At 57.9% G+C, this 12,970-nt stretch overlaps 4 protein-coding genes across 5 annotated transcripts; 2 read left to right on the forward strand and 2 right to left on the reverse strand.

Moving 5' to 3' along the window:
- The first annotated feature begins 552 nt into the window (after window positions 1–552).
- On the forward strand, window positions 553–3,077 carry HSPB6 (heat shock protein family B (small) member 6). Its single transcript, XM_058530925.1, has 3 exons — window positions 553–758; window positions 1,730–1,852; window positions 1,943–3,077. Exons 1-3 carry the CDS (start codon window positions 576–578, stop codon window positions 2,111–2,113), a joined length of 477 nt encoding a protein of 158 aa, XP_058386908.1. The 5' UTR covers window positions 553–575; the 3' UTR covers window positions 2,114–3,077.
- A 48-nt stretch (window positions 3,078–3,125) lies between these two features.
- Window positions 3,126–8,167, reverse strand: LIN37 (lin-37 DREAM MuvB core complex component). Its single transcript, XM_058530912.1, has 9 exons — window positions 7,841–8,167; window positions 5,205–5,280; window positions 4,978–5,028; window positions 4,621–4,650; window positions 4,454–4,539; window positions 4,194–4,360; window positions 3,503–3,643; window positions 3,343–3,416; window positions 3,126–3,258 (listed from the first exon to the last, which is right to left on the reverse strand). Exons 1-9 carry the CDS (start codon window positions 7,872–7,874, stop codon window positions 3,177–3,179), a joined length of 741 nt encoding a protein of 246 aa, XP_058386895.1. The 5' UTR covers window positions 7,875–8,167; the 3' UTR covers window positions 3,126–3,176.
- A 978-nt stretch (window positions 8,168–9,145) lies between these two features.
- PSENEN (presenilin enhancer, gamma-secretase subunit) lies at window positions 9,146–10,599 on the reverse strand. Its single transcript, XM_058530937.1, has 4 exons — window positions 10,427–10,599; window positions 10,137–10,293; window positions 9,617–9,721; window positions 9,146–9,430 (listed from the first exon to the last, which is right to left on the reverse strand). Exons 2-4 carry the CDS (start codon window positions 10,195–10,197, stop codon window positions 9,291–9,293), a joined length of 306 nt encoding a protein of 101 aa, XP_058386920.1. The 5' UTR covers window positions 10,198–10,293; window positions 10,427–10,599; the 3' UTR covers window positions 9,146–9,290.
- Window positions 10,600–10,643: 44 nt separating this feature from the next.
- On the forward strand, window positions 10,644–12,912 carry U2AF1L4 (U2 small nuclear RNA auxiliary factor 1 like 4). 2 transcript variants are annotated; one of them, XM_058530915.1, is made up of 8 exons: window positions 10,644–10,779; window positions 10,925–11,012; window positions 11,400–11,466; window positions 11,549–11,598; window positions 11,672–11,770; window positions 11,948–12,081; window positions 12,188–12,283; window positions 12,641–12,912. In XM_058530915.1, the coding sequence occupies exons 1-8, from the start codon at window positions 10,736–10,738 to the stop codon at window positions 12,723–12,725; spliced, it is 663 nt and encodes a 220-aa protein (XP_058386898.1). In that variant the 5' UTR covers window positions 10,644–10,735; the 3' UTR covers window positions 12,726–12,912. The 2 variants fall into 2 exon arrangements, with proteins under 2 accessions (XP_058386898.1, XP_058386899.1); XM_058530916.1 differs by having other exon boundaries at window positions 11,549–11,568.
- The last annotated feature ends 58 nt before the right edge of the window (window positions 12,913–12,970 follow it).

Below are 12,970 nucleotides of genomic sequence, written 5' to 3' on the forward strand. Positions count from 1 at the left end.
CTCACCTGGCAGACCGCCCTACCCTGCGCACCCACAGCTGAGTCAGAGACACAGAATTAGGCCCGGCTTGCCGGCGGGCTGGGCCCAGGGCCCGGCTGAGATGGGAGTAGGGTCTGTTCTGTGTCCTCCTGACAGCCTGGCCCCGCTACAGCATTCCCTGTACCCAGGAATCAGCTCCTAAGACGGCCATCTGCGTCATCCCCAGAGCTGCCTGCGGGGCGGGGGTGGATTAAACGTACTGGGAACTCCGCGGGGGCTTCTGAGGCCCCGGGTCCCAAACGCGCTGTGCTCCCCACTCCGGCAAGGCTCCACCTTCTCAGCCTTAGTTTCCCTTTCGGGAAATTGGGGAACCCTAATGACACCTCTCTGGCATCCAGCAGGCGCTTAATAAATGGCTAAGTCATTGTTGGGCTTTCTAAATAAGGCTCTATTAATGGCCGAGTCTGGCCACGGTCCCAGTGTCCCCGGGCGGCCCGCCGAGGGGCGGACACAGGGCGAACTATAAATCGGCGGCGGCGGCGCACGCAGAGGCACTGCGGCGCCCAGGGCGGCGGCGGCGGCGGCGGCGGAGCAGGATGGAGATCCCCGTGCCTGTGCAGCCGTCGTGGCTGCGCCGCGCCTCGGCCCCCCTGCCCGGGCGCCTCTTCGACCAGCGCTTCGGCGAGGGACTGCTGGAGGCCGAGCTGGCTGCGCTCTGCCCCGCCGCGCTGGCCCCCTACTACCTGCGCGCACCCAGCGTGGCGCTGCCTACCGCCCAGGTGCCAGGCCTGGGGGAGGGGCGGTCACCTGACCACTTCCAAGGCTCGGGGTCCCGGGAGGGCGTGCCCCTTTGAGGGGGGCTTCCGGAGTTCCCTGAGTATGGAATCTCAGAGGCCGGATTACTGAACGGAGTGGGAGGTCCCCATCGAGATGAGGACGGTCTCAGCTCTCGGGGGAGTGGAAGGGCTGGGTCACTGACAGGGTGGGAGCGGTACTCTGAGGGGAGTCTTGGTAACTCTGGAGGAGGCTGGAGACCCAAGGAATCTGGGAAAAAGGGGAGCCCAGTCATTCTGAAGGGCGTGGGGACTCCCAGTCACTGCTGAGGGGAGGGAATGCTTTGTTAGCCTTGGGGAAGAGAGTTTGGAGACTGTATGTGGTGACCTTATGTCTCCTGGAGAGGCAGAGGAGAGGAAGGGTCCTGTGACTTGAGAAGGGGGTCCTGGCCGCTCTGGGAAGCGGAGGAGGAGTACTAGTAACAGCTGAGGGCGCAGGCGGTCCCGTGACTCGAGTGGGAGGGTAGAAAGAAGACTCTGGAGACGGGGGAGGAGGCATCTTGGCGATTTCTGGCGGGGGACGGCGGAGGGCAGTAAGGGCCCGGGGGGCTCTGAGGGGGAGGGAGCTGAGGAGTAAGTGTCCAGGAGGAGCCGCTGACCGTGGGGTCGCTGACACCGGGGGGGGGGGGGTAGTCAGGCCTCACCCTGAGAAGGCAAAGGTCCCTGACCTTGCAGGGGGAGGGGGCCTCATCACTCCGGGTGAGAGAGGAATCCCAGTGATGCCACGGGGACAGATGATGCCAGTTATCCTGGGGGAACAGGTCCTCGATGGTGGCTATGAGTAAGAAAGGGGACCCCCCCAGCTCCGGAGGCCAGGATCAGCTGCAGCAGCGGAACCGACCGGGCCCCGACGGGGGAGGGGCCTGACTGGGTCCAGGGAGCCCCGCCCCGCCCCATGACGATCGGCCTGTGTGCAGGTGCCGACCGACTCCGGGCATTTCTCGGTGCTTCTGGACGTGAAGCACTTCTCGCCGGAGGAAATCGCCGTCAAGGTGGTTGGCGAACACGTGGAGGTGCATGCGCGCCACGAGGAGCGCCCGGTGAGCCTGCTGGCGGGGGTGGGACTGCGGGCCGGAGGGCGGGGCATCTATAGGGAAGGGGCGGGGGTACTCAGGCCTCTCTCCCCCCAGGATGAGCACGGATACATCTCGCGCGAGTTCCACCGCCGCTACCGCTTGCCGCCTGGCGTGGATCCTGCCACCGTGACGTCCGCGTTGTCCCCTGAGGGTGTCCTGTCCATCCAGGCCGCACCCGCGCCGGCCCAGGCCCCACTCCCGTCGCCGCCGGCTGCTGCCAAGTAGGGGTCTGGCTGGGCACGCCTGAACGCCGGGAGCCGCCTCAGGCCCCCTCTTTTAAAGCCGACCTGACTCCGCCCAGCCAGATGTCCTGAGCGCGCCAAGACTACCCATCCACCCAATCTGGGATCCCGCCCTGACCCTTCCAACCTAGACTCAGTCCTGATAACCTAGACCTCTCCACTGACACTCCCGCTCTCACAAGCCCTCCAGCTTTCAAACCCTCAACACCTTCCTAGGTTCCGGACCCTTCAAGCACAATGCCTTAGCCTGCAGTCTCCCATCCCCACTGACCCCCCTTTCTTGGCATATAGCCCCACTCAAAACTCCTTATTTCCTCTGACTCTTCTAGGAAAATATCTCCACACCCCATTTCGATCCCCTCCCCTCTGTGACACCGGATTATGGTGTACACAGCCCTGCCCCCACCCTAGGCCAGTCCAGCATAATCCCCCTCACCCCTCAAATGTCCCAGACTCTGCACAGACCTTCCACCCCAGACCATCCAAGCCTGGCTCCCAAGGCTCTGGATCCTTCCCCTCACTCCAACCAGACACTCCACTCTCCCTACTTGCCTCCCCCAACCCATCTTCTGACTTGAAACCCTAGCCAGCCACCCCCACCCCTGAACTCCTTTTCTAACCCCCACTCTTGGACACCGATTCTAGCCAACCAGGACCCTCAACCTCAAACTACAGATACCCTACCCCATTCCCCCAGACTCTGCAGATATCCTAGGCCCCCATCACCAACTCTAACCATAACCCCCCAGTCACTCTGTCCTGACCCCCAACTCTCCAATCACATATCCCAGGCAATCCACCTTCCATGCACCTCCCCTTCTTCTCCAAGACCCAACCAAGTAGCCACTCTGATTCCCCACAATCTTTCTCCCTCCTTGAATTCCCTGCTGCCCCATCTCCTCACTCCTAACCAGGCCCACTGCCCCAATAAATGTGCTAAAGCTGTGCCAGCTGCTTTATGCCTGGGCCAGGAAGGATGGGCTGAAGCAACAGAGGCCAGTGTGGAGGAGGAGAATGTTTATTGGGCTTGGGGGGACAAGGGAACATCACTGTCTCTCGTACATCTCCCGTAGGATCTTCATGCTTTCTGAGTAACGAAGCTGGTTCCGATGAGATGCCTCCTTCCACCTGCGGCGGGGGTGGGAGGCAGAGGGAGGACTTAGCAGTTGGGACAGAGGCCACAGGGGGGCAAGCAGGCTGGGGGATGCTCACCTCTGGCGGATGCGTTTCCAGCGCTGCATGTTGCGGTAGATGAGTGTGGAAGGGGAGGGCTCAGGCTCAGAGGGCTGCATGGATAGAGAGGCCAGGCTGGGTGGCTACGTCCAGGCCCCACAATATGCCCCGTAGCCCCAGGCCAGCCTTGCATACCCACCTCATCATCGGGGGTACCCTGGGTCTCGGGCTGCAGTGGGGATGGAATTCGGGATCTGCATGCATCTCCAGGTGGCCCAGGGGCTGTGGGCGGAGGCAGCTTGTACACATCACGACTCTTGCTGTTACTGATCTCTGAACCCTGGGGACACAAGGGCCCCAACACCAGGCCCAAAAGTCAGAGAAGAGGGCCAGGGGTACACATTCACCCCTCCTGCCTTTCCCAGTGACAACAGACATGAGGGACTCACCAGGGACCTGTGCTTAGGAGTCATGTCTGAAGGCTGGGGGTCAGGTCTGCCTGCCCCAGGAATCCTTGTCTTCTCTTGCCCAACCCAGGGACCCCCATCTACCCCTGCCCAGCCCAAGGGGTCCTGATTGCTCCCCTAGGCCAGGTGGCTATACCTGTTTGCACTAAGGACCTCTGTCCAGCCCCCCAGCTCTTGGGGACCCCTGATTTTGGAGGTCACATCTATCTGCCCAGGGGAACCCTGTCCCCTCTCCCTCCCAGACCAGGTAGCCATGTCTGTCTGCTCTAGGGAGCTCCATCCATCCCCCAGCCTAAGGGTTCACGTCTGTGTGCCTCCCCAGGTCCAGGAGTCATTTGAGGGACAGAGACCTGCGCCTGTCTATCCCATTGGCTGGGGAAGGGTACGTTGTGACCATCTACCCACTGCCCTCCCCCATCCCACCTCCTCATCCTCAGGCAGAGGGGGCAGTGGCGAGCTGGGCGAGCGTTCCCGCTCGCGCACTGAGGGGCTGTTGCGCATCCAGGCCCGGCAGATTGGGTACAGTGGCGTGTTCTCGCTGAACTGAGCCAAGTCCACGCTCCGGTCAAACAGCTTGATCACGTATGTGTCTAGGGTGGTGGAGGGGGAGGTACGTGAATGTCCGTGAATGTCCTCCGTAGCCCCCTGGTGTTGCCCGCCCTCGAGGGCCACCGCCTACTCACTGGATCGCTGTGGGCCTCCCTCGGCCAGCCCGTCATCCATCTCCCTCCTCTTCTTCCTCCGCTGGTGGGGGAAGCGGGCAGACGGCCTGTGTGTGGAGGGAGAATGTCAGGACCAGGGTGGGGGCTGGGGACCTCTCCTCAGCTGGCTGGGGCCCCTGCTACCTTACCGTTTGCCGGTGGCCGCGATGGAGCAATCCCTGTGGGGAAAGACGGGGCGTCAGCAGGCTGACCCTCAAATGCCTGCTCAAACCCCTCAAGAGGGAACCCTGGGGATACCCTGAGATTGAGCCTGAGATGCCTACATGGACCCCGCCAATTGCTTAGGCCTTGTGTCCCACCCACGCCCCTGGGCCTTGAGGTCCCAACCATGAGGGGACCTAAGCGTCTGTTGCCCCAGGGTCTTTGTCCCCGCAGAGTGGTTAGGACTGTGGTGGAGGAAGCACGGGGCCGAGTGCTCAGGGCTTGGTTGAGGGAAGAGTTATCCACACAAGCCCTCAGATACAAACCCCACCAACAAAACTTACTTGTTGTGGGTGTCCGAGGGGGTCTTTCCGGCTTCCTCATCCAGACGTTCCCTGGGAGCAGAAGAGAGCTGTGGGCTCAGGGTTCCAAAGGCCCAGAGTGGCCTCTCCACTGGGCACCTTCTTCCCTAAGCCAGCCTCTGGGGTCCCACCCAGATTCACCCAGGATCAGAGGGTCCCCTGCCAGGGCCCCCGACCCCCTATGACCCCATGCTGGGCCAGGTCCCAACCTGTCCATATGACTCTTCTCCAGCAGACACTGCAGAACGGCATCCAGTTGGTTCCGGGCCTTGGCCATCTCCAACTCTGGGGAACAGGGGACAGAGCAGGAGTCAGTTCCCAGGCCTGAGGCGGGTTTGTAGCCAACTGGGCCAGGGAGGGCATGCCTATCCAATCCTTCACCAGGCCGGGGAATGCTGAGGGTGCAGTGGGCAGAGACTGCTGAAGCGATGAGCAGGAGCACTGGATTCCAGGGCTGTGCCACATGCTCCCATGTGACCTAAGTCACCTTACGTTGCTGAGCCTGTTTCCTCATCATGAAAATGGGTCTCTGGATGATACCCATCTGCTAGGACTGTTTTGAGGTTTAAATAAACCATGGTGTAGACGAGTTTCTTAGCAGGATGCAATAATAATAAAAATAGCATGTACACAGTGCTTACTATGTGCCAGGTGTGGTTCCAAGCACATCACACACATTAACCCACTGAATTCTCACAGTAAGCCTGGCAGGAAGATACGATGTTTATCCCCATTTTATAGACAGTGAAACTGAGGCACAGAAATGTTAAATGACTTGCTCAAAGTTACACGGCCAGGAAACAGCAGGACTGAGGATCTGCACCCAGGCTGTCTGGCTCCACGGCTGAGGTTATAAGGCAGGGTCTCAGACTGGGTGCAGAGTCTTGCTGCCAGATGTGTTTTGTTTGGCTGAGGCAGTGGTGTTATTTTAATCTGAATTAAATCTGAGCTGACTACATTTAAAAATCGGGAGATTTCACCTAAAATACCCATTTTGGGCTTTTTTTTTTCTGGAAATGAGATCTGCGCCCACCTTCCTGCCTGCCACAGGCGATGCCTGGCTCTGTCAGCCTGTGCTGCCCTCCCTCCATCACGGAACTGAGGAGGAGATGATGTTATAAATATTCTCCTCTCGCCCTTGTGGGGTGTTTGCTCTCCTCTTCCATCTAGCAGGAGCTCCGGCCCGGTGCTCAGAGCCTGGAAGGACACTTGGGGACATGCTTTCCCAGCCCTGGGACTTCCTGAGGAGACTGGGAGATGCAGGGACTCCTGACATCACTCAGAGGAGAGACAGGGTGGGGGTGGGAGCTGGGGCAGCTGACATTCTCGCAAAGAGCCTTGGGCAGGAACCAAGGTATGGATCTATCATGTCTCCTTCCCCACCCCCTGCTTCTCTCCTGAACCTCAGACTGTGGGATCCCACGGACTCCTGGACATGTCCCCTGGACATCCCCCAGGCTCGTTCCACCTACTAGGCCCACACTGGCCTCAGGGTCTCTCTCTTACCCCTTTTCCTGGGCTCCCATTTCAGGGGTAGCCCCACTATCCCCCCTGGGCCTCAACATGGACACCTCTCTCTCTCCCCCACCCCAGCCCACCAATCCCCTGGTCTGTCCACTTGGCCTCCTGAGTGTCTCTCCCCGCTCCCCGCTCCCAACACCCCTGACTCTGGTCCTTTCCCTTTCTCCCCCTGGGCTCCCAGCCTCAGTCTCCCCTTCTGACCCACCCTCCACAAAGCGGCCGGGGGAATCTTCCTGAAACCAAACCTGACCCTGATCATCCTGATAGAAGCCTCCACGACTCTGCAGTGCCCCCTGGTCAGAGTCTGAGCTCCTCAGCCTGGTCCTCACAGGCCTCCATGACCCTGCCTACCCCTTCCCCACCCACCATTTGTGGTCAGGCCCCCTTCACTTTTCTACCCACAATTCTTTCAGCATTTGGGGGGCATCTTTATTAACTCACTCCTCAGTTCAAAACCCTTCCTTGGCTCCCAATTTCCATCAAAGCAAAAGCCAAAGTCCTAACCTGGGCCCATAAGACCCGCCCCCATCCCCTCCCTTTCGCACCCACCTCCTCACACTCTAACTCACTCGCTCTGCTCCAGCCACACCGGCCTCCCTGCTCATCCTTGAACACGCCAGACAAGGCTTCCACCTCAGGGCCTTTTCAAAGCTATTTCCTTTGCTGATCCGCTGTTCCTTCACATATCCTCATGGCTCTCCCTCACCCTGCCTCCCTCCTGATCTACTTACCTTCTCCTGTTTCATTTTATTACCACTTATACCATCTAACATCTTACTCCATTTTACTATCATTTTTTTTGTTTGGATTCCGTGCCTCTCCCACTACCCTTAACATGCTAGTCCTGGGTTCCCATCAGCTCCGCCCCAATCCAAAATCACTTCCTCTCTCTCAGCTTCAGTTTCCCCATCTACCACATTTCTTCATTCCTAGGATTACTGCGATACAGTGACTGCGAGGATTAAAAGCTTCTCTGTAGTTCAGGCGTTCAGCACAATGCTTGACTCGTAACCACTGCTGGAAATGGGGAAACTGAGGCAGAACCAAAAAAAGAGTCCTTCTCAGAGTCACATGGCTCAGGATCCCCATGTCTTACCGCCCCCAAATGCCTGAGCCACCACCATTCAATCTCAAAGCTACCTCGAGCACAGACCGGGAGGGTATGAAGGTGGCAGGAATCGCTCGATGCCTCAGAGCGACAGTCAGATGGGCTGCAGGGAGAAGCCGCGCAGTCCCCCTTATCGCGATACTCCTGTCTGTCGGGACTCCCATCCCCCGATCAGTCCGGAGCTCCCCGACAGGCCCCCGAACTCGGGGTCCTCACCTGATTTCTCCACTTTCACCTTCACCGGGAACATGGTTTGGGTCTGGGGTCTGGCTAGCTGGGTCAGAGGAGCCCCAAGGAGCCTAGGGTCACAAGTCAAAGCCAGAGGCAGGCGGGGAGAGGTCAAAGGTAAGGTTGCGTGCGGACAGTCCTCCGCGCTGACCAGTGTCCAGCCGCCACCGCCGCCGCTGCCGCCACCTCCTCTAGTTCCCCTTCTGTGGGCGGGCTCTTGCGGCAGTCACTTGTTCCCATTAGTCAAGGCGACCGTCAATCTGGGACCCCGACCAATTGAGAGCTGCCGCCGTCCGCTCCCAGCCCTAAGTCCCACCTTTCTGGGGCCCCGTTTCCGGAAACAAACCGACGACACCCCAGGGCGCTTCCTGGGAGGTGTAGTTCTAGCTCCCGACTCAGCCGGGGTAACGGCGCCTGCGCCGCGCGAGGCACGGTGGGAGACGTAGGATCAGGGCATCGCGAGGCTTCTTGGAACTTGTAGTGTTAGAAGCTTTGAGTAACACCAATTTAGCTATTAACAGGATTTATTTAACCGTCGGGAGACCCTCTTGTCCCTAAGAGGAAGGCAAGTCTGGAGTTTGGCTGGGTTCCCTCTTACTAAGCACTCGCTAAGTGCCAGCTACCTGTTAATCTCTTTTCAGGCACAACCTCATTCATTTAGCAAATATTAATTAGCGTGCTGGGCACTCTTCTAGGCACTGGGGACACCGCAGTGAACAAAAGAGAAAAATCCTTGCTCTAATAGAGCTTATATTTTAAAAGATGAAGGATAAACAATAAACAAGTAGAACGTTTTAAACAAAATGTAAGAGGAGAAAGAACATAGGGAGTACTGACGTGGGGACTGAAATTTTAAAGAGGATGGCCAAGGAAGCCTTCTCTAATACAGCTCTTGAATATGTCTATTGCTGCAGACATTGCCTTCAGAAAGTGGGAAACTTTCATTAACCACCTATGCCTTGGCCCAAATTGTAGGAGGTAGAATTGTGATCCACACTCCTGATGAGAATACTGAGGCAGAGTGGGAAAGTAACGTTTTCAAATTCACACACTACAATATGGGATAGCAGCCCCTAGTAATAGAAGCATTATTCCTTTCTTGGTTCTGCATCTGTAAAACAGGGTTCCTAAGTAGGAAACTTTGTTATTTCGGAAAATTATAAGTATTCAGTGAAAAAATGCACATAATGTGTGAAGCACCAAGCCTGGCACAAAGTAAGCATTCAATAAATATTTCTGAATATTAATAATCATTTTATGCTTCAACCTCCAAGAGATCCTAGGAAGTCAACATAGAGAATTAGGGTCCTTTATTGGGGGATGTCAGCAGAGAACACAGAAGATGGGAACAAGTCTTAGGGGCTTGAGAGTGGGCTTAGAGTAGAGGAGCTCATCCTGGGAGAATGAGCAGGTTCCCAGGTCTGTGCAGAAGAAGTTGTCAGGGGGTACCCAAAGGTATGGTGAAGGAGAGGTAGTCCCCAAGGGCACCCCAACGGGGCCGGTAGATCTGGAAGATGGTGATCCAGGTGGCGAGTACAATCACCCAGAAGAGGAAGCCCACAGCTGAGCGCCAGACATCTGTAAGAGGGAACAGGAGTGGAAAAGTTTGGCCTCCACCTGCTCTCTGGTCTCCCCAGACCAGCCCTCTCTTCTCTTCCACAGAGCCCCAGACTTCTGGAACCTCCATCATCCCCTCCCACCAAAGCTCCCCACTTCCCCCTCCCCACACTGGGTGGCCTCCCTTCATCTGTGCCCTGGACTCACAGCCTTTGATTTGGCTCTGCTCCGTGTATGCCGGGACAAGGAAGGCCTCCCGGAAGAACCAGAAGATATTGACCAACCAGAGAAAAGGCAGGAAAGCAAACCCACCTGAAAAGCAAAAAACAAACTGGGACATAAGGCAATGAGGATCCTCCCCCACATCCACCTAGAGGACCTATTTGGAAGGTCTTCTCCCATACCCAAGTTCAAATGGAAATCTCTGCTATCAGGAACTCAGGAATCCTCGCTCCTGCCTGGGATCCAGGAATCTGATTCCTCAACCATCTCTTTCTCAGGACTCAGGAGTCCAGCCCCCCACCTCCTCTCCTCTCTTGGGACCCACAAGTTGAGGTCCTGGCCTCCTCCTTCCTCAGGACCCAGGTCCTTCCCTCAGACCCAGGAGCCCGCGTCCCCAGTCGCTTCATCCCTTAGACCCAATAATTCAGGCCCCATACCCTCTTCCCTCAGGCGCTCTAGTCCGGTCCCCTTTCTTCTCCTGGGAGCCTAGGAGACCGGCCCTTACCCAAGTAGTACTTCCGGCACAGGTTCAACTTCTCCTCGTTGGACACTCGCTCCAAGTTCATAGTTGCGCTGGGGCCGGGTCGTCCCGAGGGTCTGCGGGGCGAGACCCAAGCCTTGACCCCAAGTGACAGATGCAAGGATCGCGAACAACCACGCCCCTATTACGGCAAAAGGAGATAAACTGAAGGGCAGGTTTGCTGAAAGAAGGACACCCCTACCCCCACCAGAAAGCTGACTGGGTTGAAACGCTCTTCACGTTTATTGGGGGCCGCGAAACGACCCTCAACTTACCAGGCGAGTCTACTTCCTGTGGCTTGGACGCCTCCGCCACTTTCAACTACGGCCGTTTGCGCGAGATGCCGCAAGTATCTCTGGAGTTTGTAGTCTTTTTCAGTGAGGCAACGCTGCACGCACGCGCATTCGGGGAACTCCTGCCGGTGAGTCCGTGCGGAGGGCTCAGGCCTCCAAACACGCAAGCGCACTAGGGAGTTTCTGAGCGCGTGATGTGCGTCCCTAGGCGGCGGTGAACTACGCTTCCCAATACTCTTAAGCAATGGAAGTGACGTAAAGAGCAGACAGAGTTGGAGGGTTCGGGTGAAAATGGCTGAATATTTAGCTTCGATATTCGGGACTGAGAAGGACAAGTGAGAACGGGCGCAGGGAGTGGCCCCTCGGGGGGCCGGGGCCGGGGCACTTGGTTCCCTGGTGGCTGGGCGGCGTGGGGCGGTGTTTCTGGGGTGTCCAGCTTCCCCGGCCCTCGGTTCACCTCTGTCTTTGCACCTCTTCCAGGGTTAACTGCTCTTTTTACTTTAAGATCGGGGCCTGCCGGCACGGGGACCGGTGCTCCCGGCTTCACAACAAACCGACTTTCAGCCAGGTGAGCCCCACCCCGGAGCCCCGAGGGTTAACGCCTCCCGGCCCTTCCTCTTCTGCTGTCCACCGTCACGAGGTCCCGCCTTTTCCGGGTTTCTAAGGCCCACCCTACCGCCCGGCTCGTTTCTTGTCGGACCTCTGCAGGTTCTTCCCCCAACCTTCAGGCCCTTCTCCCAGGAATTTGGCCACCCCCCGTATGTACAAGACTACGCCGCTGGGCTGTCCTAGGTCCCCTCTCTTCAGGTTTCCTTGGGGCAAGCATCGCCGATGCAGTCAAAATGCTTAGGCTTCTTCTCTGGTGCAAGGTCCCACTCCCAACCTTCATACCTCACCCCTTTACATGTACCCCGCTCTCTGAGCTCAGCCCCTGCCCCTTTTAAATTCTGTTCAGACCATAGTGCTGCTCAACCTGTACCGGAATCCACAGAACACCGCCCAAACCGCAGACGGATCGCACTGTGAGTGAAGGGCCGGTCTTGGGGGCAGGGCGGACAGCCCCCAGCAGGCCACGCCCTGATTCCACCCTGCCCCCTCCTCCAGGTCACGTGAGCGACGTGGAGGTGCAAGAACACTATGATAACTTCTTCGAGGTGAGGGTTGGCAGGGTGGGTCGAGTTCCCTTTGGGCCAGGAGCTCAGCTGAGTTCCTCCTGGTCTTCCGCAGGAGGTGTTCACCGAACTGCAGGAGAAGTACGGGGAGATTGAAGAGATGAATGTGTGCGACAACCTGGGGGACCACCTCGTGGGCAATGTCTATGTCAAGGTGCCTGCTGTCCCCCCATTAGAGCCCAGAGGGGGAGGCATTTCAGTGCCTAATGGCCACCACTGTAGCCTCACAGCTTGAGGTCCATCGCTAAATCCAGTCCTGCCTCAGGGCTGCTATCTAGTCCCCTGAAGATTTCTGAGTTTGACTGCTGACCCTGACCGACTTTCCTCCCAGTTTCGCCGCGAGGAGGATGCAGAGCGGGCAGTGGCTGAACTCAATAACCGCTGGTTCAATGGGCAGGCTGTACATGCCGAGCTGTCTCCTGTCACCGACTTCCGGGAGTCATGCTGTCGGCAGTATGAGATGGGGTATGGTAGTACAGGGCTGGGTGCCTGGAGTCCCAGACTACTGTGTGTGTTAGGGAGCTGTCAGTGACAGTGGTCTCCTCCATCCATCCATCCGTCCTCTACCCAGGGAATGTACCCGCGGTGGCTTCTGCAACTTCATGCACCTGCGACCCATCTCCCGGAACCTCCGGCGACAGCTCTATGGGCGCGGACCCAGGCGCAGGTACCTCAGGACCAGTCTGCCAAGACTCCTCATACCCTAAGGCCCCTATACCAAGGTGGACCTGATCCTATGCCCCAGTAACTGTCTCAAGCCTTCTGTACCCTAAGACTAGCCCTGAGCCCCATCCCAAGACCAGCACCTATGTCCCAACCCCCAAAGCTGCCTGAACCCCAAACCCCCAAACCCAAGACCGACCTAGTTCTCCAGTCCCGAGATGAGCCTGAGCACCCATCCTGACACCACCCTCAGGAGCTCCGGTTGCTTCATCACCAGCCCTGCCCCATCCCAGAGCAGAGAGGCAGACCTGCATACCACTCCCCAGGGCTCTAACCCTCCCCTGTCCACTCCTGTCCCCAGGTCACCCCCTAGGTCTCAGGCCAGCCACCGTCCCAGAGAAAGAAACCGACGACGATCCCCAGACCATCGGCATGGCCGCTTCTGAGACCCTGGACCCCTTGCCCTCCATCCCTGACAGGCACAGATGTTCCTGGCCAGGACGCCTCCTCAAAGCTTCCCTAACTCCCCACCGCCATCTTCCCCAGCCTCCAGGGCTCCAGGATGTAATCTGTTCTACACAGGGCCCTTTTCCTACCATCCCTCCCCTAATAAAGTTGTGTATTGAGGCTTTAGAGCTTCGTTGTTAGCTCGAGCCTGGCTGCGGGCTGGAGTTTCCTCCCACCCCCACGT

Source organism: Diceros bicornis, chromosome 34 (assembly GCF_020826845.1).
Source record: "Diceros bicornis minor isolate mBicDic1 chromosome 34, mDicBic1.mat.cur, whole genome shotgun sequence".
Classification (NCBI taxonomy): domain Eukaryota; kingdom Metazoa; phylum Chordata; class Mammalia; order Perissodactyla; family Rhinocerotidae; genus Diceros; species Diceros bicornis.